This window comes from Hemitrygon akajei, chromosome 15 (assembly GCF_048418815.1).
Source record: "Hemitrygon akajei chromosome 15, sHemAka1.3, whole genome shotgun sequence".
NCBI lineage: Eukaryota > Metazoa > Chordata > Chondrichthyes > Myliobatiformes > Dasyatidae > Hemitrygon > Hemitrygon akajei.
Window position 1 is genome coordinate 67862887 of NC_133138.1, and position 17372 is coordinate 67880258.

The 17372-nt window shown below is 37.8% G+C and overlaps 1 protein-coding gene across 1 annotated transcript in view; it reads right to left on the reverse strand.

The window, feature by feature from the left end:
• Positions 1-2135: 2135 nt before the first annotated feature.
• The window catches only part of ttc1 (tetratricopeptide repeat domain 1), a 48882-nt gene continuing 33645 nt past the window's right edge, over positions 2136-17372 (reverse strand). The window contains exons 7-8 of the mRNA XM_073067724.1: positions 7703-7757; positions 2136-2718 (exon numbers count right to left, since the gene is read on the reverse strand). Of these exons, the coding sequence (XP_072923825.1) occupies positions 2582-2718; positions 7703-7757 (192 nt within the window). The 3' untranslated portion in view covers positions 2136-2581. The remainder of the gene's footprint in view (positions 2719-7702; positions 7758-17372) is intronic.

The window sequence follows — 17372 nt, forward strand, 5'->3', positions numbered from 1 at the left end:
TCTTTCAGCAGGACAACGACCCAAAGCACACTGCCAGAGCACCATGGAGTGGCTTCAAATGAAGAAAATTGATGTCCTTGAGTGGTCCAGTCAGAGTCCTGACCTTAACCCAATCGAGTATCTCTGACAAGACCTCAAGATTGCTGTCCACCGCTGCTCCTCAACTATCCTGGCACAATTTGAGCAATTTTGCAAGGAGGAATGGGCAAATCTCACTCCATCACATTGTGCAAAGCTAATAGAGACTTATCCAAAAAAAACTACTGGTTGTAATAGCTGCGTCAGGTGATTAAACTAAGTACTGAGAAAAGGGGGATGAAAACTTATTTGAATGTTTAGTTTTTTATGCTTTATAATTTTTTTGGGCTTCACTGTGAAAAACAAAGGAAGTGTGAAATGTACAAATAAAAACTCTCAGTTAAATTGATCAAATGGTTGTAATACTCATTTATGTGAACAAAGGATTGGGGGCTGAATACTTTTACAAGGCAATGTATATTAAGGAGATAGACAGGCAGTAGATAAGATGCAAAGATGATCCATTACAATGATTTCAAAACAAAGTTGTCATAACTGTAAAAGAATGAATGAGAAATAAAGCTCTGTGTTCAAAAACAAAAAAGCTGAGGTAAGAACTGATAGTTCTCTGGATGGTAGAGTAGCACTGTAAGTACTGCAACTGGCTGAAAGCTCCAACAATCTGAGTTCAATTCTGAACTCTGGTGCCATCTATGTGGAGCTTGCACATTCTCCCTGTAAAGATGTGGGCTTCCTCCCACACCCACAGAACCACTGGTTATCACAGTAACTGGCTACTGAAAGTCATCCATGGTGTAAGTGGCTGATGGGAGAATCGGTGGCTATTAATGATTAAACAAGAGTGAATAGTTTACAAGGAAATATAGCTGATGGGTATGCAGAGCCCAGCATGGATTTATGTGCCAAATGATTTCCTTCATGAGGTCTGTAAGAAATGTGAGTCAATTTGATATACAAATGTAATGACAATGTTTTTATTTGGGTAAAATATGTGGAACTTCTATCAAAAAGAATAACTGAAGTGAACAGCATAGATGCAATTAGGCCAATGCCAGATAAAAATGAATAGATTGGAAAGAAGTAGAGGTATAGCTTAAACACGATAGTGTGGATCTGTTGAGCCAGATGGCTTGTTATTGTGCAATGTTTCATAACATTATCCATGCTCTTTCAAATATTGTTTGGATAAGAAAGTTAGCTGTCCTCCCTAAGCACAGATAAGTAACTTCTACTTGCATACTAAAGCAATGCAGGTTTTATCAAAATGAAGTACGCTTTAAATATTTTTATTTCCAGCAAGTTCTCTGAAGTTCAGGTTTAAATGTTATTCAACCCTACATGAATGCCAATGGCTATAGCTGAATGAAATAGCGTTACACTGGGACCAAGGTGCAAAACACAGAACCACCAATCATACACAGCCCAAGGTACATTTTGCACATGCCAGATAGCAAGCACATAAGAGAGCAGTAAAATGCAGTCGCACAAAAAAATCGTGCAAGTCTCTGAGTTATTGAATGCTGCAGCAGTCGACAGTCAAACATAATAAAGCTTTTCTTATGCTGAGCAAACAGTGGGTGCGGCAGCTCCGAATCCAGCATGGACATCTCAGCACATTGTCTCCGGCACCTGACTCCAACACTTTGCCCTGGGTGACTACAAGCAGGCAACACCACAGCATGAGGGCTAGTCCCTGCTACGACTGAGGCCGCACAGCTTTTCCACCATCTGCCCACGCTGTTCACCAATAAACCAATGAACTGGACTTGCAGCAATTCACACCACCAATGTCCAAGGGTCTTGCAATCACAAGAAAAGTGACTAGGACGATCACTTGCTGTTAAGGCTGCACACCTCCTTCGCGTACCAATGTCTGTCAAAAGCAGCATCGCAGTCCGCACGGTCCAGATCTCCAGCTTCTCTGTCAAACACCTCACTAATGGGGTAGACTTGCAGTACTTTAAATTTTTAATGTCCAGCAGGGTTTTGCGATCATAAAAAAGCAGCTTAAAAAAAGACAAGGACACCTTTGGTTGACCCCATAGAAGCTGTTGCATCTGAGTGCATCGCTATTTTACCAGAAGGAAACATACCAATGTATATTCTAACTTTATTTTGTTTCTTTTGGGGGGAGTCCACAGAAAATAAGGCAGTAAACTTATTAAGATATTCAGCATGATCAACAGTACATACATAACTAGACATCCCATCAGTAGTTTGCAGACAACAAACAAAAATCTTACATGGTAATTCGTATCTGCATTTAATGAAAATGAAGAAATAGGTTTTCAAACACCAAAACAAAATCATACTTGGTTTAATACTTATCCAATTATAATGATAAAACGCTTACAGCTTCAACTGTTGCCTTTACTTCGAAGCAGCTCAAATCAAGTGTCTTAAAACTTGAAAAATAAGTACCTGCAAAAAATGCAGCAATAATTGGAACAGATTTGTTTGCTGGGAAAGCAGCATTTTACAATTGTACAACTACATTTTGCTCAAGCACACTCTTAAACTGAACTATTTCCAGTAATAAGTATTATCTATTATTGTTATTTGGGTTTTGCACAAAGTTGATAGAGTATGAGCCGGAGTTTGGATCCTTCTGTAACAGGAAGTTGTCAGTGGACAGGCCAAAAGGTCGCAGAACCATGTTGCCAAGATCTTTCAGCTTGCCTACAATAAAAAGAAAATAATCTGTAGCGTGATTCTTCAAGTTAACATGAAAGGATTTAGCCTGCAGACAATTAAAACAAGATCTTATTTCTTTGAATGCTGCACAAATGCACGAACAAATCATTCCATTGTCAATAAACAAGGCAGCACTGCTACAGAGTAACTCTGCAACAAATTGTCCAGCAGTACATAGTCATCTTGAGAAGATGCTGAGCAGTACAAAAGGAAGCAATGCACTGGACCAAAGTTCCACAGAAGGTTGATTACCTACTACGGTTTTGTGCAATCGATTTACATCATGCTAGTAAGTGCAAACAGGCAAGCAACAGAGCTTAAAGACTAAGAAACAGTTTGCACATAGAAGCTATCATTCTGGAATTTGGAGTTGAATTGGCAACAAAACTGTTAGGAACTTTCTGATGAACGCAGAACTCCACTTAACGTGGAAAACTAAAACCTACTCTATTTGATACCCTGATCCTTCGCAATCCAATTTTTTTTGCAATCTCAGCATAACCAAAAGAATTCATATAAGCCAGGAAGCTATCAGGCATATTCCAAAAATATGAGAATAAACAATCAGTCTTCTCAGTCAAAGTAATGACTCATGACACCTGGATTAAAAACGAACATGGTTCTGCCTCTGACTAACTTTGTGTCCTTTGCTAGGCATTCTTGCCAAGAAACGTGAGTATATAGTAAACCCCTTCCAGGTCGCAGAAGCTGCAGGTTTGCAACATCTTGGTGAGTACATGGCAAATCACATTTGGTTAGGGCCCTAAAAGTACTGCGAGCATTCATGAGCCAATTTTCCACAATGACTGGACTGGTGGAAAGCAAATAAGACTTGAAGATACGGCACAGAAACATTTCTTTCTTCTTCAGAAAATGAATTTAAATCTTTCATATCTCTTCTTTCAGTTAAATATGTTTTATATTTAATCTCTGTTAAATATGTTTAACAGAGGTTGTAAACTTTATGCACTTTAAGTATAAATATGATTGTTTTTTTCTTGAGTTGAAGGCATATCAATGGACCAGCAACAGTGTTAAAGTATTAACTATCTAGATGAGACACTCCGCAAATTGATCATAAAACTCTAGAGTGTATAGAGCACAATTTAAATCAGCCAACCCAAGACCTCCACTCTAGGTAAGTTGAAGTACGATATGCATTCTGTGTTCTAACTACTTAGTATGGAATTGCATTTCCTCATGCTGTCTCTTGTTCTTCATTCTTAAGCTATCAGAAACAGGTTGCTTTTATTAATCTAACTTGTCTATGAAATTAAGTACCTTTATTAGACATGCTGTTGGTATTACCTATTAAAAGGATTACAAAGCCAACATCTCAAAATAACTGTATTTCCTCATCCCTGATACTTCCTTAATAAATCTCTAATGAACAGTCCCAAAAATCATCCAAATCCCTTCTGAACTATACTGCTACTGTATCGCCAGTCCATGCACATCACACCTTGAGCTATCTTTCCCATGTTTCAGTACAATTCCAAGTTCTGCATCATTAGTAAATTTCAAAATTGCATACTTCATCCTCAAATCTAAGTCAGTCACAGTAAGTCCTTTCCTAAATCCCAAACTGAAGTTGTATCCACACTGGTACAATTCCTGATACCCCAGAGGCTTCTCAAAAGCTATCGTACTAAGACTTGATAGTCATGAAAGACTTTACTTATGTCAGCTCATGTCAATCACCATAAATGTGATCACTTTAATTATAACTTTCCATTCTTGAAAATAACTGTTCTACATTATGAAACACTTTTTCAATGGCCACATGCACAAAGTTAACTGTACAGACCCATATCCACTACTGCACATGGCCTCAGATCAAAACAGTGAATTCCCCAAAAGCTAAAGCATGCCAACCCTCAATTATTATTCTTTGTTTGTCCAAAGCACACTTGGTGTTCTTCTGAATTACTTCTAAATTGACTTTCCTTTTTTTTTGGACCTGGTTTCAATATTTGCAATCTTCCTCCCACATTCAAGGGTAATTATATTGTGATTCTCAATTGCTACAGCAACCCAAAATGCTCATTGACTTTTATTTTTATATCATCCAGTATCACGGTGCTCTTCTTGTTTACTGTATCCTTTGTAATGTCCTGTATCTTGATAAAGTTTGATGAAGACAGCCTTTTGCCTCAATCAATTCATGATAGGGTAATTGAACTCATTCATTATCAATAATCTATAGCTCTTGCAAATCTGCTCTTCTGTATCCTCCCTATTATTCGATTGCCTTTATAGCCCCAACAAGAGATCTGTTTTTTGATCCATTAAGGAGATTGTTTCCCCTCTCTGATCTACTCTGCCCTGTGCTCCCCAAATAATACCAGACAGTGGAATACCTCCACTTTGGATGTGCAGAAACACAAAAAACACTTTTTTTCAAAAGGACAAGTGCTGTAGTCTGTTAACATGGTAAGATAATATTCTTCTCTCTTTCATTATGCAACACTATTAGTACACAAAAACTGAACTAATTTTAGTTAATGAAACTGAAACTCTCACACAGGTATACCTCTAGTAATCAAAACAAATTTAAATAAAGCAACTAAAACCACCAATGTATGCAAAACTATGGCATCCTTCAAAGCACATACATGACAACTACAAACTATTTGTTCTACTGAACTCAAAAGAGATTACATCTTCCATAACATCACAATGCACAGTACCTTAATGTGCACTGTGTACTTAACTGAATCAATGTAAATTTAAAAAAAAACAAATTCCGTCCCTGAATAGAAAACGTGCTTTGGGAACTCTAAAGCATGACATTTACTGAAAATAAAGTTGCCATTTAGCCAAATCATACCATAAACTAACTTTTTAAACATTTTTCTGAAACCAACAATTTTATTTGATTAGTGAGTGGAACCAATGACAAAATATATTACTCCAAGTACATTTTTGAGATAAATGCACCTGTTGGTTAGGTATTAAATCAAATAAGATATAGCATTCCTATTCCTTTTTTTGTTGTTAGTCACAAAATAATTTCTTCCCTCTCCCCATCATTTTTAAATTGCCTGACTCAAAGCTTCAAATATTTTCCCAATACCACTACCAAATGACTGCTAGGAAATTATGATTAAAGCAGATTAATTATCTAAATATGTTAATTCAGATAGTAAATATGGGCTTTACTACTAATCCAAGGACTCAAATGTTGACAGAACTGTGACTGTTATCTAATATGATAAGGCAAGTGAAAGACATTAGTGCAATGTGCTATTGGGATATTAACCTCCAAAACATATTTCCTAATTATTTCTCTCTAAAGAAGATGCTTAGGCTGATGAATGTTTACATTATTTTCTATTACTAGTGATGATTAGAACTTGGAACCCTTGGGATTTATTATTTCTCACTTCTTTTCTGTAAGAGATTGATCAGATGTTGTTTCACAAAAACTACCTTGGCTGTGATCTGCTCACCCATCTGATATCATGGATCAAATCCACAATCTTTAAATGCACCTAACAGCACAATCTGTGCATTTCATGTGGGACCTAGTTAATACCAGCCTCAGAAGACACAGACAATAACGCAGGTTGGATTTCAGTAAATATACACTTTTGCATCAGATGAGGATGGAAGGTGAAAGTTAAAAGCATCTTGGCAATAAAAACAGATGCATATTTCATGTGTAGACAGGCTTCGCCAAGTTATATCTTAATTAAGAAATTCCATGGCCTCTTCTTGTGCCACGATGAGGCCACCCAAGGGGGAGGAGCAACACTTTATTTTCTGTCTGGTCAGCCTCCCACCTAACACCATCAATATAGATTTCTCTTTCAGGTTAAAAAATTGTTTCCCTCCCCCCTTCCTGCTTCTTCTATTCCCCACTCTGGCTTCTATCTCTTCTCAACTACGTATCACCTCCCCCTGGGTCCCTTCCTCATTCCCTTTCTCCTATGGTCCACTCTCCTCTCCTATCAGATTCCTTCCTCTCCAGCCCTTTATCTTTCCTACCCACCTGGTTTCACTTATCACCTTCCAGCTAACCTTCTTCCCCTCCTCCCACCTTTTAATTCTGGCATCTTACCCCTTCTTTTCCAGTCCTGAAGAAGAATCTCAGCCCCAAACAATCACCTGTTATTCATTTCCATAGATGCTGCCTGACATGCAGAGTTCCTCCAGCATTGTGTGTGTGAAACTGTTATAGTGTTAAAATATGGGATTGAAAACTCAGTTCAGGTTAAATGGAACGTGAGTTTGCTGAGACACTGACAACAGGACACGAATTATGATGAGAAAATGAAGTTTATGGTGAGGAAGCAAAGCAATGGCTTTCAAAATTAATTCAGGGGAGGATATTAAGGAACTAAACTGGCATCGTAGAAGCAGTGACGGGTGTTGTTGGCAAATAGTTGGAATATTCTCAAAAGGAGTTGCTTAGAAGAGAAGGAGACTGTGAATAAAGTCAAACACAGATTCTCAGATGAATTTGAAAGCACAGTAGGAGGAAGGAACAAAGGCATTGCAGGAGTTGTTCTGACTATGATCAGCTAAGAGCAAAACTAAGAAAGGGCGGTCCCATTCAGCTGGACGACAGCTCTGACCCATAAGAGAAGGTTTGACAAGTCAAAAATTGCATTTTATTTGTATGGGCATGTTCAGCAGTGATAAAGAAGCAAAGATAGTAAGAGCTACGCCATGCAGTCAATTTCGGACCTCAAACTTGACAAGTTGTTTCATAAAGATAAAGTCAGTATTTAATTTTCTTGAGTGAGCATCCACTTTTTGAAATATGTAGAAGTATTATATAAAAGATTTACAACCCACAACTTGTATATGGGATACAACTTTAAATAATTCAAAGTGCTATGTTTTCATTTCCCTGTAATAATTTATTGACTTGAAAAATCATTTATGTAAAATACTTTTACATAATATTAGTTTTAACTGAAAATTATCACTAGAGGTATTGGGACATGATAAAGATACATACCTAGCATCTCTTCTTTCATCTTCTCATTTCTTTCTTCGATTTGTTGCGGTAATCTCTACGGAGGAAATGAACAAGACCTAAAGTTAGCAAATAACATGAACTCCTAACAACCATTCAAATGTAAGTGATATTTACCACAATAATAATAAAGTAGGTAAAATGAGTTAATATACCTTAGTTGTCAGATTATCAAAATAATCAATCTTTTCTTTTCACTGGGTACCATCAATTAACCTTGGGAAACAGGTGGGTGGTAAGCCACCTTTTGAGTGACAGCAGTTCTAATGTCCTCATGGAGGTATAAAGTTAGGGTTTCCAGGTTTCACGAGTCACAAATAGCAATGAAGAAACAGTGATGATGACTTCAAGTGCAGCCTGCAAGTAGGGTATCCTTCTTGGAGGTAAAGGTGGAGGTGGGGGTGCGGTCACAAGCTTGGTAGGTGCTGAGTAAGTTGCTTGGGCAACTAACTCAGTACACTTAGTTGCATGCATAAGTAGTAGATGAAATGAATGTTTCAGAATGGTAAGGGTTATCAAACCAGCAGGTAGTTCCCCCCCCCCCCCCCCCCCCCACAATTGTCACTCTCATCTCCTATTTAGAATTCAACTCTTGGTCTATGCCAAGGGGACCTGATGAAAATGAGCATGAGTGAACAATTATTGTTATTTGGCAGCACTGTTGATGACATCTTCCTTCATTTTGCTAATTGCATTGTGATGTCAAATCAGATGAATTGTTCTGCTTTTAAATTCTTATAAATTATTCAGATTAAGATCTGATGTCTAACTGAAGTCACAAAAATAACAATGATGTGGACAACACATCCAGACTTCTCATTACTCATCCAATTGTGATTGGTTTGTTTTCATGCAGCCAACACGTTGCTCTGTTGTTTAAGAGAGGCTCCAAGAATTAGCCGGGAAAATATAGATAGCCTGATGAGCCTGACATCAATCGTGGGTAAAATATCGGAAGGTAATCAATACAACAATTTGGATAGACAGGGCCTGATTAGGGTTAGTCAACATGGATTTTTTATGGCGGGTCATGTCTAACCAATCTTAAATGAGTACAAAATCATGAGAGGTGTCAATAGGGTGAATGCATTAAGGCTTTTCCCCCTCAGGTTGGGTGACACTAGAGTAGGTTCAGGGTTTAGAAATATCTAAGGGGAAGCTGAGGGGGATCTTCTTCTCTCAGAGGTGGTGTGGGTTCAACTTAACAGTTAAGATAACTTTGGCCAAGTATGTAGGTAAGATGGGTCTAGGTTGAAAACCAAGCCAGCATGAACTCAATGGGCTGAAGAGCCCGTTTTTGTGCTGCAGTCCTCTATGACTCCAAATAAAATTTGGTTCCTTAAAATTTTGTTTTGTACACTTGTTCTAAATTAGTCTAGCCTGTGGAAAGATTAGATTTTACACAGAAACTTTTTCAATTATCTAAAAATGTAAAGCTTTTAATAGACTGTTTCTTCATTCCAGTTCAGAGCAAAGTTACCTCAAAGCTATCAAGCAAACTTCTTCTACTTCTTCAATAAATTTGTTTGCAGAGAAAGACTCATCCCATCATAGTACTAGCCACTATTTTATACTGACAAGTAATGTTAAGTAACATTACCCAATTTTGAAGCCAACATATTACTTTTCAAAGCTAAAATCTGGGTTTGAATCCCAGAAACAACTTTGCATTGTGCCACACAGCAGATTTTTTTGCCATATGGCTGTTTTATTTTTGTTGCAATATACCAAGAAATGTACATGATGAGCTGAAGAGCCCCATTCACATTCTAACAGTTACAGGATACAGTACTGCAAGCAATTACACGTTTGTGGTCCAAAGGGTGTTAGCCATGAAGGATTTAACATATGGAAGAAAACACTGAACTCGAATGAATCAAGGACAGTGGAAGTAGGCAACTGTCTTTGCTCTTGCCATGTGGTTGAAAGAACAGGCTGTCATTTTGTGAAGTTGCTCTGTAGCCTCCATTTTGTGAGCTGGTTTTGCTCAGGAACAACTGTATCAAAGTACTTTAAAGTGGACACAATGATGCACCTGAAATCTGCCTAACTGGAATACATGTTCTAAGTTGTTGGCCTGGGATCAACATTGTTACGTTGATGTTTGTACAGAGACAATAAAGGGCAAGCTTTGATTAATTAAGAGTTGTGTAGTGAATTGCCTAAACTAGATCAGTTGATAATAGTCAACAGAATTTCGTATCCCTTGGTGGACTCAAGAAGAAATATAAAGTCTGCCAAGTTGAACCATTCACTAGGTTAGAATATAAAAATGGGAAAAGCAAAGGAGGACAAAAACAACCCCAGGGGTTCAGAGGATTGGAGAGATTATGTTCATAGTTATATACAAAGAAAATTACCCAACTATGAGGAGTAGCTAGGAAAGGTTGAGAGTGGAGGGTCAGGAATCCTTGAGGATGCATTGTGGAAAGCAGTTAGCAAAAAGTGAAAGAGATTACATAGGGTTAAAAAGATGTATATGTTATATGTATATAAGAGACAGAGACGCTGTAGAAAGTAATCAAGGTGACTCAGTGGAGGCTCTGCGTAAGGGTAGACAGCAGAAAAGGGAGACCCCCTCTGCATTTGTGACAAGGTTGTGGTTGGTTTTCTTGAGTGTTTTATGGTCCTACTTTGGATAGACAGAATTTGACTCAACAACAGGGTAGTAACTGGCTTAGGACACTGGTATTGCATAGGACTGAGGACAGCAGAACAGTGTGTGAATTATTTGATGCCACATGCACTGAAGCATTGGTTCGCAGATGAATGATACCAATATGGGAAATGGTAGTAGTAAGAGAGAAAGGTGCTAAGGGGAATAAGGGGGAAGAGGGTTCTAAAATGAACCCTTTTAGAACCCTCTCTCTAAACAAGAGAACAGGGTATGCAGTGGCAGAATTAAAGGAGATGGGATTCCTATCAGGGTATATCACTGTTGTGCTTGACAGCACCCCTATTAGAGGGGGTGGTCGAGTTTGTGGTTGAAGTGCCTACATTCCCCATCATGGATCCTCAATGGAAATGGTTCAGTTGTGGCCATGAAGGTCATTTCACTAGGAATTTACCACAAACCAGACAGGAATGGAATGGTCAGGATGTAACAAAAGCCCCAATGCCCCTGGAAGGTCCTCCATGTTATCCACAATTTGCAGAGGTGCAGAGGAGAAGCCAAGACAGTAACCAGAGTTACCTATGGGCACTTCTAGTACACAGTGATGGTGTCAGGCCTCGGTTACATTGGTGTGCATCACAAGGTAGGATGGTGCAGGTAGACTCTTTGTACGAGCTAGGGCAAGGAGGCTACTGAATAAAATTTCTTTGAAATACAGAAGGCTCTCAAATCACCCTAAAAAAACATAAGCATTCAATGTATTGAGCTGGAAAATACAATATATTATTATTTTAACTGGATTTACCAGACATCCTTAAGTAGTGGGGTTGACTAGACCACTGAATACACAGTTGGGACAACTGAGTGTGCCCTACTGAGCTGTGTTCATCAACTTGCCAATCGCTTAAGAACATATACTGGGAAGTGATTTGTTAGGAATGCAGGTTTGAGTTCTGATCTGATTCATTGTATGATTTGGTGGTTTAAAGTTGATAGAGAGCAGGTCCCTACTGACATTCCAGTGGAACAACACGAGGACAGGATATGTACAGTTGAGGAGATGTGGGTGAAGGTAGAATATATGACAGAGGAGTCTCGGGCCTGACAAACTATTTTAGATTGCCAGGCAGTATTTGTTACACGTAAGCACGACTTGGTAGGATGCAAGGAGAGGTGTGTAAAAAAGGCCCTGATCTAAAACCCTAAAAGCAATACAGATTGCTGAAACAAGTAGAGGCAAATGTAGAGAACATTACTTAGAGTTTATCAACACATGGAGTTCTGCAAGAAATTGCATCTAAAATAATTCCCCCACATGGCCAGTTCAAAAATCCGGTAGAACTTGGAGACTTAGCACTGATTACATGGAATTGAATAAAGTTACCTCTGTCACTGCTTCCACTGCAGCCATGAGCCCCGAGACTATGATTAAGCAGAATACTATGGCAAAGTGGTTCATAATACTGGATATAGTAATGGATTTTGGTCTGTTCCATTGAAAAGAGTGACAATATAAATTTGCGTTCAGTTTGAAGAGACAGCAGTATGCATGGATAGTCTTACTGCAAGGGTTTCATAATTTACCCTCCATTTTCCATCAATGGTTGGCAAGTAGGCTGAAAGACCTTTTCTGCTCCTTAGTGTTTAAATCACTATGTAGTTGATCTATTGTTACAGGTTGAGACCTGAGAAGAGCATTGTGAGTTACTTAAAGAACTACTTCAACTGTTACAGGTGAGTTTGAAGGCAAACCCTTAAAAGGATCAAATTATGAGGCAGCAAGTTAGTTATTTGAAGGTGGTCATAACCCCTGGGAGACTGGGAGACGAGATATTGGTAAACAGTGATGTACATTGCTATTATAGTGTCATATATGTTTTAAGGTTAAACACTGTATGCTAACTACCAATACACATTAAAATTTTACAGGATAATCTGCAATTTTAATTTTCTGATCAACATTAATAAAACATGAAATAGTTGTCCAAGGACAATTGAAATATTTATTTCATAACATTAATTCAAATTTCCCTTCTCATCAATAACCAGCATATGAATGTAGCTTCACGCACTCTCCCTCTCATTTAGAATTAAAACAGATGGAAGCCAAATGTAGTGTAAAAACATGTTAATGCCCAAATCTGACAATCACTATGAACATTAAATGAATCCCATTTTTCCAGAAAATTAGAGCATATGAAAATATGTAGTAATTCTTTTGTAGTTCTAATTTGTACTGATCAAGTGACTGGTCAAGAAAAATCAAAACCTTAAATTTATTCTTCCATGCTTATAAAAGAATAAAAAAACTATTCCTGATTATCTAAACAAAATTAATAAGGATATACTTTCCCAAATTCATTCACAAATCTTTGTTCATTGGCTGACCCTTAAATACTTGCTTTGAACTTCAAGAAAGTTTCCAGTGCATTTGAGACTACTAATGATTAGGAAAATGGACTAAAATTTTGTTTTTATCTAGGTTAAGATTTTAAACAGAATTTAAGAGAACAGGAGTGAACACAATTTTTAAAAAAAAAATGGTTGGAACTTGGGTCCATGGTCTTTTTCTGCATTTGTTTACACCACACATTAGTGAGATCATAAAAATCATAGAAAATTTATAATCTGGGAAGCCCAGTTGGGCCAGTTGAGAAAGTGTTACCCTGTTCAATCTCACCTTGTGATATTGAGCCAATGAGCCTGCAGATCATGGCTCTTTCAAATACATAATCATTTACTTTCTAAGTACCACAGGGGTTTTTGCCACCCTTCTAGGCAAGACATTGCTAACACCAAAACAATCTAAACTGAAATAGTTCCTATATATTCACATACAAGCAAAGAAAGCAATGTTGAAATCTGTATAACCTAAAAATAGAACCAAGTCAATCCCAACATCAAATATGAGAATCCATATAGAGAATAAATGAGGAAAATGATCTAAAAAGTTGCAAGCAATACCAAATGCAGTAGGTTGAGAAGATGCACTTTAGATTAAAAAAACATAATGCATAATTGGAGCAGAGTTTTGGAAGCGCTGAGGGATTTCGAAGTACAAACACACACGACACAACAAAACAATATATTTTGTTGACAAAGCTACAATAAGTCAACAGAAGTGCAAGTTTGTAGAAATCCATTGTAGAAAACTGCAAAAACCAAGCCAGCTATGACAACCAAGGAAGCAAATACTTTACTAAGCTTTCCTATTGCTTCATGTCCTCTTTGACTGACAAATATCGAAACAGCTCCCTAATAGCCTGAATTAAATTTGATGATGAATTATATTGAAACATATCCACATTACAAAAGAGGAGCTGCTGGCAGTCTTAAGGCATATGAAGATGGATTAATTCCAGTGGCCTCATTGCAGAAAGGTATGGAGAAAATGGTTGGAGCCCTGAAAGAGATATTTGTCATCTTTAACAACAAGTGAGGTGCTGTAAGTCTGCAGGGTGGGTAATGTGTCTTCATTTGTAAGAAGCAGTCTTGGTTTATTATGATGCTACTGAAGGCGAGCAACAGCTTACTGGCAGTTCGAAAAGAAAGAAATTCAACAAAAATATTATTAGTAACACCTTTTCTGAAGTAAACTGTGGTTTACTTCACCGCAAGAAGAGGTGAGTAAAGGCGAAGCAACTTTGATGGATCCAATTGGTTAACTACTATTGGCAGATTGCAGATGGTGATGAGGCGTACAGGAGTGAGATACATCAGCTGGTTGAGTGGTGTAACAACAATCTTGCGCTGAACTTTAGTAAGACCAAGGAATTGATTGTAGACTTCAGGAAGGGCAAGTCAAGGGCACACACACCAGTCCTCATCGTGAGATCAGCAGGGAAAGGTTCATATTCATGGGTGTCAACTTCTCTCAAGATTCTGGCACCAACATATCAATGCAACTACAAAAAAGGTGCAGCAGTGGCTATATTTCAATAGGAGTTTGGGGAGTATTGCTATGACACTAAAGACACAATTTTCTACAGATGTATCTTTCAGAGCATTCTAACTGGTTGTATCACCGTCTGGTATGGACGGACAATTGCACAGGATTGAAAAAAGCTGCAGAAAGTTGCAAACTCAGCCAGCTGCATCACAGGCACTAGATTCTCCAGCATTGAGGAAATCTTCAAAAGGTGATGTGATAATCATCCATCATTAAAGATCACCATTACCCAGGACATGCCCTTTTCTCACTGCTACCATCAAGGAGGTGGTGCAAGAGCCTGAAGATGCACACAGTGTTTCAGGAACAGCTTCTTCCCCTCCACCATCAGATTTCTAAATGGGCAATGACCCATGGACACTACCTCCATTAGTTTTGCTCTTTTTGAACTACTTTTAAAAATACATTTCTTACTGTAATTTATAGTGTCTTTATTACGTATTGCAATATACCACTGCCACAGAACAAATTTCACGGCACATGACAGTGAAATGAAAACTGATTCTGAAAAAGGTTGCAAATTACTGAATGTGGGGATCTGAGACTTTGAGTGACATTCAGCCTGATGTTGAGAAGCTGAATCGGTGCACCAAGCCCATCCGTCTCATTGAAAGATCAACAAGCAATGAAGTAATGAACAGTTGAACTAATAATGTATGCTATAAAATCGTTGATCAATTTTTTAAAAAACTAATTAAATGAAGAAATAATTTTATTTGTAGCTTTAAATAGATTTTAATATGTTTGCAATTATTTGTCACTGCTTTGGATTTACAGTACCTATTTTCTTTCACCATGCATTGCAAATCAAAATTCTTTATAGTTTTTCTATAATGGCTGGAACAGATGAGGCAGCGCTGGGAAATTAGTCTGGGAGCCAAGGGTGTAGTAATCCCAACAAGTTTGGGAGCTATTGATCTAGATGAACTGAGGAAATAGGTCAAGGAACAACAGATGAATTTAACTCAAATTTAAGTGCAAGGTGTTACATTTTTGACCATGAAACAAGGCCAATACTTGCATATTAAATGCTAGGCCCTAGAGAGTGCTGTAGAACAAAGAGGCCTACGAGTATAGATATATAATCCTTTGAAAGTGGCAACACAAGTAGACAAGGTGGTGAAGGTGCCATCTGGCACACATGCCTTCACTGGCCAAGGTATCAAGTACAAGAGTTAGAACACAGTACAAGTTCATTTCTAAAATCACAATCAGAGCTTTATGCTCAGTTCTGATCACCCTGCAATAGGAAGGATGTTACCAAGATGGAAAGGGTGCAGAAAAGCTTCACAAGGATGTTACTGGGACTAAAAAGGTTAAGTTACAAGGAAGAACTGGAGAGGCTGAGATTCCAAACCCCTACCCCCATCACGAGTGACACAGATAAGGTGGATAGTCTCAGTCTTTCCCCCAGGGTAAGGTTAGCCTAAAACTCGAGGATATAGATTTAAGGTGAAAAATTTAAAGAGAGACTTGAGGGACAACATATTCCAGCACACAGTGACTGGTGGGTATATGGAATAAGCTGGAAGATGGAAGAAATAGGTTCAATTCCCATGTATAAAAGATATTTGGATTCATACATGGATATCAAAGGATATGGGCTGAAGGGTCTTTTCGTATGCTGCCTAACTATGTGTAGAATGGAGATCTAGCACATTAGAAAGAAAATGATGAAAATTGGTTGGTCAGTAGAATTCAGAGTAAATAACATTAGAACCATTCCCATGAAAGGACTTTGAACATCACCTGAATGAACAGTATAGCCTTCTATATTATATTACATTGGTATTTTTATTGAAGATAAATTAATAGCAGATTGCATGAAGCAGTCAAACATGGCCTTCGTTAGCCTTTGAGATAATTAAAACAAGTCCACTCATTTATTTGATAAACAGCGAAATAACACTTCCTTAAAAGACCAAAAGCAACCCACAACAGAATGATCCAGTTACTCCTTTCTGCAAAATGCTACACATAACTTTGCACAATCAAAACTGAGTCCTTGGGCGAACAACCAAAATCTACTGGAAAAATTACTTAAATATAAAGAAATGACCCTCTCCTTCATGCTCATGTTGCAACAGTCAAACACCTCATCAATTATCTGGAAGATGCAACTGGCAATTGTGAAGAATGGCACATTTTCTTAGCTTGTATATCTGGAACCAAAGTATCCAACTGAGCAAATTAAATAGAATAACACCTAAACTGCAAGGTGTTGCCAACTGCTTCTTAGGAACATTATGTCTGAACTGACATTACTTGCAAGTAGATAAATGAGCATTCCTACCTTCCTGTGATGACGTGCTTAAGAAAAACTGAACTAATTCTAGCAAAAAAAATTTTTCTCAAATGTTCTTTGCAAGGATTGAAAACTGTATTTCAAATTCCATTTTAGAAACAATGAAAACCTACAGCACAATACAGGCCCTTCGGTCCACAATGGTGTGCCAAACATGTATTTACTTTAGAAGTTACGTGGAGTTAACCATAGCCCTTTTTTTTAAGCTCTATGTACCTATCCAGGAGTCTCTTAAAAGACCCTACCACCGTTGCCGGTACAGATTTTGTACAGATCTTAGTCCCAACATTTTTCTGGATAAGGCGGCACAGGTAATTTCCAGAATATGTTTTTACAGAAAAAAAGCCCACTGATATTCAAAGCTGATCCACACATCCACAATTCTTTTACATCTTTGAAGAGTCTATGTTTTCGTGTGCTTTGATTTATGAACATACAATGTATGAAACAACATGCATTTATACATGAATATAATAGCAAATTACTCTATGGTTCTTCACAGGAGAATTATTAAACAGCCAGGTGGAAAGACTTAGCAAGGAGATTCCAAAGCCAAGGTCCTTACAGTGGAAAACATGGCCGATAATGGAAGAGTGATACATGAATATAATATAGTCATTATATATATATTCATAATATAATATATTGAGGGATAATCAGTTTGCCAGAAATGAAGGTTTAAAGATTACATAAGTGAAAAGAGATCACAGACAAAGAGAATCACAACCTGGAAGAATCTGAGAATGTTTGTGAGCATTTCAAAATCAATTTGCTACTTACATGA